This window comes from Mesoplodon bidens (genome assembly GCF_964165515.1).
Source record: "Mesoplodon bidens genome assembly, chromosome: 14".
Classification (NCBI taxonomy): domain Eukaryota; kingdom Metazoa; phylum Chordata; class Mammalia; order Artiodactyla; family Ziphiidae; genus Mesoplodon; species Mesoplodon bidens.
In genome coordinates, this window is record NC_138170.1 from 18,150,777 (window position 1) to 18,167,061 (window position 16,285).

At 44.2% G+C, this 16,285-nt stretch overlaps 1 protein-coding gene across 1 annotated transcript in view; it reads right to left on the minus strand.

Moving 5' to 3' along the window:
• Positions 1–1,168: 1,168 nt before the first annotated feature.
• LONRF2 (LON peptidase N-terminal domain and ring finger 2) overlaps positions 1,169–16,285 on the minus strand; it is a gene marked incomplete at its 5' end in the record, with an annotated part of 30,434 nt that continues 15,317 nt past the window's right edge. Inside the window, 10 exons of the mRNA XM_081254942.1 lie at positions 1,169–1,769; positions 4,231–4,380; positions 5,618–5,780; positions 9,061–9,219; positions 10,382–10,503; positions 11,692–11,806; positions 12,059–12,158; positions 13,149–13,350; positions 13,863–14,024; positions 16,160–16,282. Of these exons, the coding sequence (XP_081111068.1) occupies positions 1,575–1,769; positions 4,231–4,380; positions 5,618–5,780; positions 9,061–9,219; positions 10,382–10,503; positions 11,692–11,806; positions 12,059–12,158; positions 13,149–13,350; positions 13,863–14,024; positions 16,160–16,282 (1,491 nt within the window). The 3' untranslated portion in view covers positions 1,169–1,574. The remainder of the gene's footprint in view (positions 1,770–4,230; positions 4,381–5,617; positions 5,781–9,060; positions 9,220–10,381; positions 10,504–11,691; positions 11,807–12,058; positions 12,159–13,148; positions 13,351–13,862; positions 14,025–16,159; positions 16,283–16,285) is intronic.

Consider the following 16,285-nt stretch of genomic DNA (forward strand, 5'->3'; position numbering starts at 1 on the left):
AACTTAAAGCTGTAATTTATTCTCTAGTCTGGTTCTCACCATCTCTTCATTAAGAACATCCACCTCACAGACCAAGAAGCCAACTAAATGCACCAGCTGTCAGGCCAGCAAGAACGATTCGTATCTCAGGTTCAAATGGTTCTTCCAATTAACATCACCAATATGCACTAGAGGTTGGGATTTATACCACTGCTTTTTTTTTTTTTTTTTTGCGGTACACGGGCCTCTCGCCGTTGTGTCCTCTCCCGTTGCAGAGCACAGGCTCCGAACGTGCAGGCTCAGCGGCCATGGCTCACGGGCCCAGCTGCTCCGCGGCATGTGGGATCCTCCCGGACCGGGGCACGAACCCATGTCCCCTGCATCGGCAGGCGGACTCTCAACCACTGCACCACCAGGGAAGCCCCACCACTGCTTTTTAATAGATAACATCTGTTCTGATCACTGTAAAACTTACTAAAAAAGAAAACAAATATAATTTTCAGGTTGGGGTTGGAGAAAAACTTGCTACATGTTTACATCCCATACCTGCTACATGTTTACATCCCATACCTGCCTCCCTCTCCTTGTATACTGTCCTGATGTGCTTTCCTGGAATAGACAGATACCCATTTCATAGCAGCTTTTTAATGTCTTCATATATTAGTGGATGGATGGATGAACTCAAATTTACTGATGGGCCTAGTTTCTAATGCCAATCTGAGTAGAAAGATGATGTTTCCTAAATGCTTCACATCCACTGAATTAATGAGACAGGGTTATGTTTTCAAGGGGTTCTTTGCACTACTTTGGTTGTATTCTGAACATCCCAATGCATGTACAGTTTTAGCTCCCTTTACTCATTCTTTGTTTTGTGTGTGTGTGTGTGTGTGTGTTTAAGTACATATCCTCAAATCAACTATACTGTTTTCAGATTTTGCTATATCCAAGGTACCCTTCTTGTATTTTGATATTCATTTAATTAAAACATGCAATTTACAACATGTGAACTACTGCAGGACATAAAACACAGTTCTAACCGGTTCCGTGCTACTCCTTGGGTAAGGACTGACTTCAGCCCTGCCACTAGACAACCGTTTGATTCCTCCACCTCACAGACAACTTCACAGTGACACACAAAGCCTAAGCACGTGTTTGGTTAGCCTGTACTCTGAGAAATATGCTTCCAGATCAAAATGTGATTTCCCTCCAAAGCCTGCTGTTTCCATCTGGAGGAGCAAGACCCTCTACTGGGAAGGGAGTCTTCTTTCTTGCAAAACCTAAACCCCTTGTCAATCATCTGGGTTGTCCCCTCTCATGAGTGAACTACACACCAAAAGCATCTGGTTCAGAGAGATTTTTCTTAGGTTGTTTTCCAACCGTGGGATCCATTCAGATTTCAGGCTAACCTTGTACAGAGTCAGATTCCACCAGGCGCAGACTTCCAACTTTTGAGCAGGGGTCAACGTTTGCTAAGTGTTCCATTCTGTAACCCTATCGACAAGCATCTTACAAAGCACGATGGATGGATGTTACTCGTCCGTGCCTGGAACTCCTCATAAAAATACAAGGGCTTCCAGAAACCCTGAGAGAGAAAATCAATTCTTTCTCTCCCGGCTATTAACCAGCTCTTGCCGGCTATTCATCTTACGCGTGATGATGGCTAATATTCGCCGAATGGCGAGCAGACGCTCCTTCAGCGAGATCATGCCGAGTATGGCCAGCTGAGCCTTCCGCTCCAAGGGCAGCACTGCCAGGACCCACCAGGACCAGGCAGGACCACAAAGGTTACTCTGCAAAACAGAGGGAAACACAAAATGAGCGCCTACCATACAAGCCTGTTTCCCCAAAATTGTCTTTTGTTCACCCACAGACACGTGAGCAAGAATTAAATGCCATCTTCTCTTTGGGGTCTACTGCACAATTCACTCAGCCCTCAAAACACAAAGCTTACTTTCATGTTACACACTTAAATGTGAGGAAATTCACAAAAGGAAGAATGTGTCAAGAGAAGCATCTTCCACAGGGAAACGCTATGGATTAGTCACCCTTGTTCTCGCAAAGCTCTAGTTCAGAACATATGACCTGCCAGAAAAGGAGACTATAATTTTTACCTCTACTTTCCAATGTTCTGTTACTGTTCTTTAAGTTTTAAATATGTTATATACAGCACAATGTTTATAAAGCAAACAGTATGTGTACAAGTTTGAGTGTTATAGTAAGATAAACCTTATAACACAGTGACAAATATACCTCTATATGAAACATCTATGTATATGAGTTATTGTTAAATATATATGTAAGAAATTACTATCAATTATATATTATTAATAGTTACTATTAATTATACATATACATATATATGAACTAGTAAGCGACCTGATAGCCTTTATTTCACAAAACCAAACAGGCACTTCTGGAATGAGCCCCAAGCAGAAGTTGAGCACAAAGTTGTTCTCAATAGTCCTGGTACTGGAACCAAGACATCCAAGGTGCCCTGCTTCTAATGTTTTGACTTCAGAATCCAAACCGGGAACCAGGGAGGGTGGCTCGTCACTCACCATAGCTCAGGGTGAGAGATCAGGAGTAACACAGAGGCCAAAGTACACAGGGCAGCCCATGTCACTGTGCAGAAGGCACCCATCTCCCCTCCAAGGGAAGAAGGCACAAGTGTTGGACAAAACAACCTTCTGTATGATTCACACCCTCCCTTCCCCTCCTCATCTTACAGAGTGGGGAGAAACTGAGTAGCATGATTAATGGGAAGGGCCTTGGCATAAAAAGATCTCCCACAAAGGACCTAAAATCCTCTGTGGTAGGAAGACTAATGGTCTCCCGAAGGTGTTTACCCCCCAGGTCCTGAAGCCCGTGGCTATGGCAGCTTACACGGCAGAAGGGACACTGCAGGTGTGAGTGGGTCAGGGACCTGACTCCCCCACCTCGGTGGGCTCAGCCTCACCGCAAGGGTCCTTCCAGCAGGGAGCTGTTCTGGGCTGTGGTCAGGGGCAGATGAGACTATGGAAGAGGGGTCAGAGGTGCAAGCTGCCGGCCTGGAAGACGGACAAACAGGTGAGAGGCAAGGAACACCGCAGCCTTTCGCGGCCAGAAAAGGCCAGGAAATGGATTCTCCTTTAGAGCCTCCAGGAAGGAATAAAGTTTTGCCATCACCTTGGTCATAGCCTGGTGAGACCTGTGTCGGATTTCTGACCTCCAGAACTGTACAATAAGAAATTTCTGTTGTTTTTAAGCCACTCCCATCATGCAATGTGTTACAATTAGAGATTAATTTGCGTTAATAAGCAAAAACTCCCAGAAAAGAATGATTCATACCTCAATCAAGTTAGTCTAACCACCTTGCTTTCTGAATCCAGGCTACAGAACAGAGGAGGAGGGGTTATAACAGAGTGGAGGGTGAGAAAGAACTCGGAGGTGAGTTGAGGCTGAAGGCACTGTCTTGGGTTTGGAAAAGACAGAACTCAAGTGGGGGTAAAAGACAGAAATCCCCCAAGAGACAGAAAAAGAACACAAAAATGGATGGAAAAGCTACAAAAGACATTTCATCTGACCCTAAACCTGCTGAGACCTGGCCCTACCCCCACTTCTCCAGGACAGGTGAGCGGGCACAGCAGGACGCACTATACACTCTCAGTCACAAGCGCACACCATCCCCACCTGGCTGTGCCACCCAAATGTGGAGAGGTGGAGTCATGTGCACTTAGAAATGCTTCACAGACCTGAAGCCCGTTCATCACTTTAAGAACCAGTGTCACTGAGAGCAGTCCTGGGAGCAGGGAGAAAGCCCACGACGATGGGATCAAGGGCTATAAAAGCTTCCGGTTTAACGAGAGCTGGGGATTTTCTCTTCATTTATCCAACGCCTGTTCATTGGGTGCAGGGCAATCTTACATGCAAAACATAAAGTGTTCCTGCCAATATACTAAAATTACTACTAAATCTTCCCATGTTGGTGGGAGAAGTACAAAAGTTGACAGCCAATCAGAACAAACTGATTTCTGAGAGAAGAGAAATTACCTTCATGTAGTATTAATCAGAAAGCATTTACCGCTTTGCTTCAAAAGGCACATGCTACTATACCAGATGCTTCTTTGGGCTGCTGATAAATGAACTGGTTCATAAGCGACCATAATGGAGTAAATAGCACAGCAGGTATGCCAAGTTTTCCCTCAGCATCATGTGCCTTAGCACCTTACGGCAGGAAATAACAGCATGATAAAAGAAAAAAGGACAGTATACCTGAGGCTCAGGCTCTCTGTTGGGCATTAACCCAAAATGGCTTAAAATCTGTTCTTTCATGTGATCCTGAAGTGAAGCAAACCAGGACACAGACTGCTGATAAACTGAATCATGCAGTGCGGTGAGTTCTTCATACTCTGGACCTTCCACCTGATCAAGGAGAAGAGACAATCTTTTCAACAATTCATTATCACACGCGTGTCCATCACACAGTGACTGCAGCCACGTCTGCTGAGCGGATTCCTGGCATCTAACACTTCAGTAACTCATTAGTGTTTTATAAACACGATACATGCTCAACATAGAAATCTTCACTTTTTTTACACAGTGGAGCTCTATCTACCCTGTCTGTCTGTCTGTAACATCCAGATGTTTCTCTTAATATAAGCATGTACCCGATGTTATCATGAATCATTTTTAATGAGTACGTACAATCCTGTATCGGAGATGTGCCATAATTTACTCAACCATTCACATAAGATACATTTTAAAATAATACAAGTAATATAAGTATTTACGCAAAAGTGGTTTTGCGTGTGTGTGTGAGAGAAGGGGCTGTCATTTCCTCAGGATAGTTTCTCAGAAGTAGAATTACCAAGTCAAAGAGTTATAACATTTTAAAAATTATATTCCATGTCACTACATTATATTCCAATGGATATGTTACAGCGACAGTGCATTCACGGCCTGAGCCTGACGCCAGGGGGAGGCCCTCAGGCTTCAGACGGATGTGCCCTGCTGCCCGGGGCCCCTCTCACTGCCCAGCAAGGCTCAGTCCCAGGTAGGGACACTGAGCAGGAACAGCTCTGGGCTGAGGACCAGGGGACCCAGGTTTGTTCTGGCTTCATCATTGCCTCTTGTGTGGAAGCTTCGGCCAGTTGCTCAGCCGCTTTAGGAGAGAATTTTCTCATCTGTAAAATGGGAATAAAGCACTAAGGTCCTTCCTGGTTATAAAACAACAGCATTTATGAAAATTGAGGTAAACTGAGGAATCAGATTATAGCACACATGACCATTCTCAATTTGATTTATATAATACAAATCAAATATTCATATGTAGTGGAGAGTTTTCTTTTAAAAAAAACTAAAATTATTTCATGTTGTAGCTATTTAAGCTACCATTTAAAAATATATACATACACGCCCAAAAGTCATCATCCACAATGATAGTCAATAAACCCTCTCAGCAGATGTGTTATCCGCACAGAAGAGGGACCCTGAGAGCCACCGCACCCAGTCTTGTTCACACTCAGTTCCCTGGGCCCAAGACCTCAGAGCTCACCTCGCTGCACTCTGCCCTCTGCCCCACAAGGCCCGGTGCCCACAGATGACCAGAAACAGCAGCTGGCAAGGGGACAGAGCTGGCACCGTGGGTGTGACCACTCACCTTTTCATCTTCCAGATACTCAATGTCTGCCGTGTTGTAGCCGTCTCTGTGACGGTGGCTCAAAACCCGGAAGCAGCTAATCCCAATGGCATCCACGACGGAGCTGCCGTCGGGGAACGTCCTGACGTCCTTGATCTCCAGCATGCAGCCGTACTCTGAGATCCTGATGGGACAGGCGGGAGAAACAACCCTGACTTTAAAACTGCAGGAGGGTCTTCAGTTCTCCCCAGATGCCATCCTGGGTCTTAAAGGAATAAAAAGCCAAACGAAACAAAGAGCATCTCCACGCCAGAGCAGCAAGGTTGTTTCCTCCAAGAGACCAGCAGCTGATGAGAAATACACTGATGTGCGACATGGCAAGAGAAGGGCCAGTGGGGACGGGGTACTTGTGCCTCAGCCCTTCTAACCAGTGGGGTGGGGACAGGTGGACCTGAAATGTGGCCCCCCGGCCCCCTTGGCCAGGGCACTAGTGCACTGTCCCCACCCCCTGCCCCTCAGACTCTGCTCCCCTCCCCCATGCTGTTTCCCTCCCCAACAAACTGCCGCAGAAAGGCATCTACAAGCACTGTCTTCGGGACTTCCCTGGTGGCGCAGTAGTTGAGAATCCGCCTGCCCAATGCAGGGAGCACGGGTTCAGGCCCTGGTCCGGGAAGATCCCACATGCCATGCAGCAACTAAGCCCGTGTGCCACAACTACTGAGCCTGTGCTCTAGAGCCCGTAAGCCACAACTACTGAGCCCACGTGCCACAACTACTGAAGCCTATGTGCCACAACTACTGAGCCCACGTACCACAACTACTGAAGCCCGTGTGCCTAGAGCCCACGCTCCACAGGAGAAGCCACCGCAATGAGAAGTCCACGCACTGCAACGAAGAGTGGGCCCCGCTCTCTGCAACTAGAGAAAGCCCGCGCACAGCAACGAAGACCCAATGCAGCCAAAAATAAATAAATAAATAAATATTTTAAAAAAGCACTGTCTTCAATTCCCTGTCTCCCCATCACACCTCAAGACCCCGCCGTTCTACTGACACGAGCCCAGTGGAGTCACACGTGACGCTGGCACGCCCCAGCTGACCCGTCGCTGACCCAGCACTCTCGCCCTCCCTCCACCACATGCATCCTCCACGTGTCCCCAACACACGGGGGCTGCCCAGGACACTGTATCCTCACTCCAAAGCTCTCCCGCGTGACCCTACCCACGGTCACGGTTCTAACTGTCCTCCACGTCCTGATGGTATCTACTGTGCCTATGATGTGTCAAGCATTACACAAAGCAATTTATCATACGTATTCATCCAAGCCTCACAGAAACATGGAGGCTCAGAAAAATTAAACTGATCTAGGGCCATAGGGAGATTCAGAGCCGAGATCTGAACCCAAGGGTATTTGATGCTAAAGTGAAGGAACACCTGCACTACACACCTCCGAACTAATGCTGAGGGAGGACTCCCAAGTTACACACCTGCGTAGAGTTATAACACCTCTGCCTAGATCGCCAATAAAGCGCCCTCCTTCCTAAGGGTCTGTCTCGTCCACAGCTGCAGTGCACATGGAGCCCCCTGAAGAGGCCCTTCAAAGGAGGCCTCGGTGCCCCAGCTCACGTCAGCTCCTCCAAAGTTGGTCTCAGCCACAAAACCTGTTCCTGCGATAAACATCTCGCCTGGTCTGTGGCCAGGAACTTGGCTGCCAACTCTGCAGCAGCCAGGGGATTGAGGCTCTCATGTTTGTCCACATGAGGCCATTAGAAATTTGTCCAAAAAATCAGCTGAATTCTCCCCCTCTCCTGGGCTTGGCCATGGGTGAGCCAGGGCTCCTGTCTGCTCTCTCCCTGGAAGACCTGTCTCTCCTTGGTTACCCTCAGCAACCTGCACTTTGACGGGTTCAGGAAACTTAGGTTCAGTAGCTTATCTGTAGTAAATCTCTTCTGAATGTTCCATATTCCCAGTGGAAGTGGAACTTATGAAACTGCTTTTTCACTTTGCTTATGCTGATTGTGATGAATCAAATCTTAATAATTCAAATTTATTCATCTCTTTCTCTACGCTAATGCTCTCAGCATCTTGTGTAAGAAAAGAATCTCTCCCTGTTCCCAATTGTAAAGATAGTCCCCAATATTCTCCCTTAAATGTTTTAATATTTTGTTTTTCACATCTCACATTGGGAATGTAAATGTGTTACTTTTTGTGTACAGTATAAGGCAGAGAAAATATTTTTTTTCCCATTTGGACTACCCACTAATTGTCTGAGTACCTTTTATTGAGGAGTTTTGCCTTTTCTCACAAAATTACATATAAATTTGGAGTCCAAATATGAGTGGATCTGCTTATCTCTATAGTCTGTTTCAGTGGTCTACTTACTTGGACTTGTAAGTTCATTGCAGGGATGTTCTCCCATTTGCTCAGCTGGTTTTTCAAAACTACCATGATCTTGGTCTTTAACATAATGATTCTAAAATCAGCTTGAGCAATTCCATGAAAAACCCTCTTGTGATGCTGACTGGATCTACTTTGGATTTATAGACCAACTCGGGTAAAAAGAACATCTCTCTATGACACTGAGTCTATGTACCCATGAACACAGTATCTCTGTCCATTCTTGAATATCTTTCAATAAAGTTGTAGAATTTTCTCCATAAATGTTGTACATACATCTTTAGAAAGATATGTTCCTAGGTATATACGGTGGAAACTAGTAGATAGCCCTAAACATCCATTCTCCCCTAACTCCTGGGCATCTGGATGGACTACATTTCCCAGCCTCCTCTGCCGGAGGTGTGAGCAGCAGTGACTGATACGGGCCCCTTTTCTCCAGGATCCCCTACAAGCACCAGGGTCTCTTCCACCAGCTAGAATTGGATGTAATGACCTCATCAGGACCATGCAGTAACGACAAAGCCCTAGAGGATCAGGAAGCCGGGACGTGGGCAGGATCCGGGGTCCCCAGAGCAGTCTTTGAAGGGGAGCTACCTGCTGATTTGGAACATATTCCCTAGAAAAATGATGCGAAACAAAAAGAGATAAAAAACCAAGCACCATGGGTTTTTATAAGACTGAAAGTTTTCTGGCTGTGTGGATAAAGGTTTTGTGGAGGATGTAACAATTTTTTTAGACCTAAAAAGTTGGACCAGATTTGTTTGTATGATGCTGAGCTAGCAGAGAATTACAGACAGAGGGAAGCATGGAGGCATGAAAACATGAACTTTTTTTAGAGAAGGGCGAATGCTGTGGCAATAGACTAGTAGGTATGATGTTCCAAAGGACGGAACAGGAGACGAGGCTAGAAACGAAGGGTGGGACCACATCATGGATGGCCCTGAGCTTATACTTTGTTATGTAACAGGAGACACCAGAGGTTTTCAACATCACCTTAAGCTGTTCTTCAAGAAAAATGACAGATGATACATTTAATTAGAACCTTTTCTTTGAACACTGGTCATTCTTACCCTGCGTGCTCTGCAGATAAACACATGCCACACCGTTTGGTGCCAGTTTCCATGCATCTTCTTATCATGAGCCGATAGCGGGGCCCAAAGATGTGGAGCGGACGTGGCACGGTGGGGAAGGCCACGGCACACACAAAGATGGGCACATCCCTGGTCAGACTGCGGGGTAAGGGAAATGTTAACTTAGAGGTGGAGCTGTGAGAAACAGAAGGGAGTGTGAGTCACTGTGAAACGGCAAAAGCTAGCCAACCTCAGCCCTCTCAGTTACAAACCCCTCAGGTTTGCCACAGGCTTAGGTGGGAAAAGAAAGCCAAGGGCCACAGCTGGAGAAAGTTCTCAGCTGACCCAGGCTCCCTGCCAAGCCCTCTTATTTAATCTGATGAGACCACACTTATGATCACTATAAAGACATTCTGATGACCTTGAGGACACTGTGCTAGGTGAAATAAGTCAGACAGAGAAAGACAGATACCACCGTAGGGCCTCATTTATATGTGGAATCTAAAAATAAACAAAACCAAGCTCATAGACACAGAGAACAGACAGGGTTACCGGAGGAGGGGGCAGGTGAAATGGGTGAAGGGGGTCAAACAGCACAAGGTTCCAGTCATGAAATAAATAAGTCCTAGGGATGTAAGGTGCAGCATGGTGACCATCGTTAATAACACTGAGCTGCATATTTAAAAGTTGCTAAGAGAGTAGATCTTCAAAAGCTCTTATCACAAGAAAAAAATTTTTGTAACTATGTCTGGAGACATGTTAACTAGACTTATTGTGGCGATCACTTCACAATATACACAAATATCAACTCATTATGTTGTACACCTGAAACTAATACAATGTGAGATGTCAATTATATCTCAAGAAAAGTAAATAAAACAATTCTGATGAAAGCCGTCAAAGGGAATGAGTTCTAAATAAAAAAAGAGTAGAAGAATGATAAGGTCTCAATACTACAGGTCACTACAACACAACACTTTAATCACTTTAAAAGAGAAAAAATAACTGTCAAGCCTATTTTCAGTGGTAATCCCTTTTTCCCTTCTGTTTCTATGTCCTGTGCCTTTTCAATTCTGAAAAATTCAGCATTGCTTATTTAGATACAAAAAGCAACCATATAATATTGTCAAAACACACTTTTGAAATATTTCTCACAAACTTTTTCAATTAAATTCACATAAACTCTTTGCAATTAATTTTTTGGGAGGCTAGTTTCTCTGCCAAAGGCAGGGGAAAAAAAAGAGATATAGCCGTGAGATTAACAAGGATTTTCTTCTTTAGCCTGAACTCAACACCAAGTACCTGGAGCACAGGGACTTACTTTGAAAGCTCCGTCATTTCCTCATCATAAATTCTCTTTCTGTCAGACAGTTCGTCTGACAAATATCGAAATATTAATTCTTCAGCCAGAGTAGTTATATGAAAATTTCTGCTTGCCAACAACTGGAACAAAAGAAAAAGTTAAATAATACCACATGGTAATTAATTCTTAAGGACAAAGAGCTTTCTTCCTAGTCAAGGGTCAACAAGGAGGTGGGGGTAGGGGAGTGGTCTCAGAAGACAAAAGGGACTGAGGTGAGAGCAGGGGGGTCGGCCCTGAGAGGGAGGGGAGGGGGAGGGGTGTCCCCGGACGCCCCACCCCCACCCCCATGAGAGAAGCGCAAAAGAAAGGGTTCCCTTGGAGGAAGGAAGAGACAATTCCCATTTTGCTGGCGTATACCCTTTCCATGAGTATCATAATGTCAGGGAGGGTGAGTAGCAGGTGGTGGGAGAGAAGAGAGATATGAAAGAACTACTCTGGAGAGTGAAAAGCTGAAGCTACCAGAGAAGCACAGTAAGGTTGACTAATAAGGACTTCCCTGGTGGCGCAATGGCTAAGAATCCGCTTGCCAATATCGGTTTGAGCCCTGGTCCAGGAAGATCCCACATGCCGCAGAGCAGCTAAGCCCGTGTGCCACAACTACTGAAGCCCGTGTGCCTAGAGCCCGTGCTCCGCAACAAGAGAAGCCACCACAGTGAGAAGCCCGCACACCACAACGAAGAGTAGCCCCCACTCGCCACAACTAGAGAAAGCCTGTGCTCAGCAACAAAGACCATATGCAGCCAAAAACAAATAAATGAATAAGTAAATTTATTTTTTTTAAAAAAAAGGACTAATAAGGTTTTGGGTCTCAGATTTAAGATTATGAATTTAAAGTGAAATTTAATCTCCCCGATTTTGTGGGTTTACTCTGGCACTGCGATGCTGCTTATACAGACGCACACAAAAGGCAAAGAGTTGACTTGATCTGGACTGGGAAAGGGCATTGACGGACTGAGGAATTAAAGCTGGATGTGAAGGGGAAGTAGGCTGAGACCGAATAAAAAAGCGCTGGGGTCTTTCCTGGTGGCGCAGTGGGTGAGAGTCCGCCTGCCGATGCAGGAGACGCGGGTTCGTGCCCCGGTCCGGGAAGATCCCACATGCTGCGGAGCGGCTGGACCCGTGAGCCATGGCCGCTGAGGCTGCGCGTCCGGAGCCTGTGCTCCGCAACGGGAGAGGCCACAACAGTGAGAGGCCCGCGTACTGCAAAAAAAATAAAAAATAAAAAAAAAAATAGTGCTAGGAATTGTCAGTTCCCAAGAAATACTTACTTCTGAGAGTTTTTCTTTGCACAAAGGACAATGTGGGGCATGGTCCAGGCAGCGCTCGAGGCATTTTAGGCAAAACGTATGTCCACAGGGCGTAGTGACAGGCTCAAAGAGCAACCTGGAGAAAACATCTGGGTTTTCAGCAAGAAATGCCCAGAAGACATTTTCAAATAACCTTTTTATAAGAATTCTAGAAATCACTTATATCCATTTTCCATTTGTAACTTCCTTAATCATATTTTTAGAAAATAAATCAATTGTTATTGAGATATATGTAATTTCTCTAACAATAAAAAGCCCGTTATGTTTAGGATACAAAATTCAGAAAGGCTGAATTCTTCACAGTTGCGTAGATTCTATGTCAGCCTACCTCATGCAAAGGGCACACTCAAAATCAGCCACGTCTATCAGGAGCTCTGTACTTTCTCCTACGTTAGAGCTCACGTTCCTTTGGGGTGAGGAATCAGCCGCTGAAAAAGTTAAATGCTATAATTAACACTTGCACATCTGGGTAAGAGCATGTGATAACTGTATTTCCTCTGGATAAAGTATGTTACACCAATGTAACAAACCATGCTGGATGGGATTAGCAGTACAGCTGTCCCTCCGTATCCCCGTGGGGACTGGCTCCAGGATCCCCACAGACACCAAGACCTCTGACGCTGGAGTCCCTTATGTAAAATGGTGTGGTATTTGCATATACCCTAAGCACATCTTCCCACGTACAGGCATCACCCAGAGATATTGCAGGGTCAGTTCCAGTACAGTGCAATAAAGTGAATATTGCAATAAACTGCATCACACAAATTTTTTTTTTGGTTTCTCAGCACATGTAAAAGTTATGTTTATGCTATACTGTAGTCCATTAAGTGTGCAACAGCATTATGTCTAAAAAATGTACATGTGTTAATTGAAAATAATTTATTGCCAAATGTGCTAACTATCTTCTGACAACACAGGTTTGCCACAAACCTTCAATTTGTTAAAAAAAAAAATCTGCAAAGCACAATAAAATGAGGTGTGCCTGTACATTAAATCGTCTCTAGGTTACTTATAATATTTATAATAATATATGTAAATGCTATGTATTAATAAATCATTCCTACACAGGGCAAAAGGAAGTTTTGCTTTTGGCACTTTCTGGAATTTTTTTTTCTGAATATTTTTGATCTGTGGTTGGTTGAATCCGCGGATACTGAGGGCTGACTGTATACAGCCATAATTTATCTGTAAAGCATGAATAAAAGTGAAAGTTATACCTAAATTTTCTCTGCTATTTTTGACTATGAAGTCCTTGTAGGGGTAAACATTTAAACTGTCCTACAGTCTTGAAGGTGATATGTTCATTTCATTATTAATTTTAAACCACCTATATAAAATTTTTCTAAAGTATACTGAGTATCACCCAACATTCTATCACTCTAGGGTCACACACTCATTGACAAAATAGCCTTACTGACCTTTCTTGGGAATTTTTCCAGGGGCGTTCACATCGTGCGCATCCTCCAAATCATTCGGAAACTGTCTCTTTAAACCAGTGCTCAGCGCCGCTGGAAGAAAACTTTCTAACACTTCCTTATCTTCTTCACAGTGTAGGCCCAGTATAAAATATAACACTGAAGAATTGGTATTTCTAACCACATCCTGTTTCTCAGATGGATTCTGGTTAAGTAGGAAAAAAGAATCCTGAATTTTAAAGAAATCATAGCATCAGAGAAAAAAAAATCATGCAGTAGCCTTCCTTAGAAATCTCTGGAAAAAGAGAGCATATACTCTTCCCTCATAATTGGTTTCATCTATTAACTTCTAAGATGAACTTTACACTTTTCACGGTAAAATATAAGGATAATTTCTTCCTGAAACAGATCAACTGAACACCAATCTTCATATATTCAAACCATCCCTCTGCTCTCTTTTCTCCAAGACAAAATAATATCAAGTCTCCTATGTTGTGGGTTGTTTGGAGATGTTCTATAAGTTTCTTTCAATCTTCAGTGATTTTCATTACTTCCATCAAATTCCTTTAAAAGTGTCAATTCTCAGGTTGAGAAGCCAGAGCTGGTCTTAAGAAGTACTTGTAGCTAACGTAATGCAACCGTCTGAGTAACTTGTAAATGTTCAAAATTACATAAAGCTTAATCAAGGTAATATTGACAAACACGTGCACTTCCCACCTTAGAACTCCCTGCACTGCCACCTCCCTCCACAGGAGGCTGGCTGCTTATGTGGTTCTGACACTGAGCCGTTAACCTTGTGTTCAACATTCTGCTTTGGATGGAAGATGTTAAATTCTGAGGCACGTTTTCTGAAGCAGGGAAAAACACCTCACACATTACCTGTAAAATTGCCAAGAAGAAAAATATATATTTTAAGACACTTTTGAAAAATACATCATATACCTGAAAGACTCAGAGGAAACTCTGAGGCCAAACAGGCCTAAAACATTGACAAGAATAATTACCCTATTCCAACTGCCAATGTTTTAAAATTCAAGTGTTTCTGAAACCACAGGCAACATCTTAAGCATTTTAGCCCCCAGTTCCTGTCCATCTTACTCTTACCAATTACAAAATATGAGCATTACAGTTTCTTTCAGTTTGGTCCTTACACATCTGCTACAGAAAATCTCCCCTAAATGTCTCAGGGATAAGCGAGAAACGTGGGGTGTATCGGTTGCAGGGTGTCCCAGACTGAACCTAAGCTGTGATGACCCACAGGATTGAGATAGTTTTAGAGGGCTGCTTAATTTACAAGAGAACCAGAAGAGTCAACTAGTAAGAACTTTAAAGGAAGAGAAGGTGAAGGGACACAGTTCTGGTTCAGCAGCTTTTGGTGGTGGTGGGAAGTGCCGGCCAGTCCCTCGATGGTCCTGCAGAAACTCATGGACTCAGCTGAATCCAAGGGCTTAAGAGAAGCGTAGAGGATTCCCTGAAACCTCAACAAAGAATGCACCCAGTGCGCTGCAGGTGACAGCTGAGTGCACCAGAACCCACGACCTCTGCAGCAGTGAGGATCAGCATCCCAGCAGGGATGTCAGTGTCCTCAGCACTGGCCCTGAGGGGTCAGCAGAGCTGCAGGAGGCTGCCAGGGAGGGAACCATATCTCACGGGCATCAGGAGGCTGGCACTGTTTGGCGTCCTCTGTGACAGAAGATACCTAGCACTGGAGGGAAACGCTGGAGGGAAAACATCATGTCTGCATGCAAAAGCACCAGACAGGCAAGAATCCACAAGACCTAAATCCTGGTCCTGGGACCTTCCTGAATCTGCTTAATCTCTCTGAGCTCGGGCTGAACTTCTCACGATGCTGTTGTAAGGATCAGTTGGGGTAACGTATGTTTTACGATTCTTGTGAAAGTTGCAGGTGAGAGAGCAGGCAGGAATCGTTAAAAATAGCCAGTTCAAGATTCAATATTATTTTGACAAGTTGAAACAGTGATCAAAACCAATGAGTGACAATTTAACAGGATTAACAAAGACCAGTCAACTACACAAGGATAAAAATATTGCTAGAAAGTTCTCATTTAAAAAAAATCTCGCTATTCTGGCTAATTACAGTTCTAATAGAAGCCAACAGTGTGATGGTAGGCTAAAAATAAACTCCCAGTGAACACAGGGAAGATAAAAGTTCACCACCTGCAGCCACTGGATGTAGGGGCTAAAGTTCGGGGTATACAGCAAGGCAGCCAGAGGAGGAAACCTGACAACCCTGTTCTATGGGGAGAGGATGTTAGGTTCAAAGAACTAGTTAAGGCAAAGATGACAGCTCTTCTCTAAAATCTAAGGCGGTTTAAATGAAGGAGGAAAAACTTTTCTCTTGCTCCAGAGACTAAAACTTAACTGTAGAGTGGAAATTACAGGGTAAGTATACCGTACAAGTTGAAAATAAAGTGTTAAAATATGGAAACATTGATGTAAAAACAAGGACACCTTGTCATCGGAAATGCTAAGACTGTGTACCTACCGTACAGGCTTTTTTATAGGGCAGATCCCTACATCAAGTGTGACTCGATGACCTCCAATAAGACTGGGTTAAAGATCTGCATAAAAGAGCAGGTGTTTCTGCTCCATGTTGGTGAAGCTTTGTTGAAAATTTCAAGTCAACCTATGTAGCTGAATTGATATCTTTTGCATATATCATGATGTCTCTTACAGGGCGTGTGCACAAACTACAGTCCTTGAATTACAAACTCTAGGGTAAATCACTTTGCCTCCCCAGCTGCACACATCTACCCTGCCTCACTAATACGTGTCATTATTTCAGCAGAATTGAGGTATGTGTACACTGTCTCATGAACATGCTGCATTATCAAATGCATGAACTCATCATTATCACTGCGTATTTTAAATCACACTGTCGTGAATATTCAGAACTACATTTCCTGTTCATTGTACATGTAGCAGCAACTCAGCATGGACACAAAGGCTGAAAATAAGACTTCAAGAAGAAAGTCACTGAAAGGAAATCACACCTTCTGCACTTCTTTCTTCACTGAGTTACATTCAGGGTTTAAAGCAAGGCAGTAGAGAAACTCCTTCAACACTTCCTTACTTCTTCCCAGTCCAGAAAGAGCCAGAGCTTTCACGTGATGTCCCTG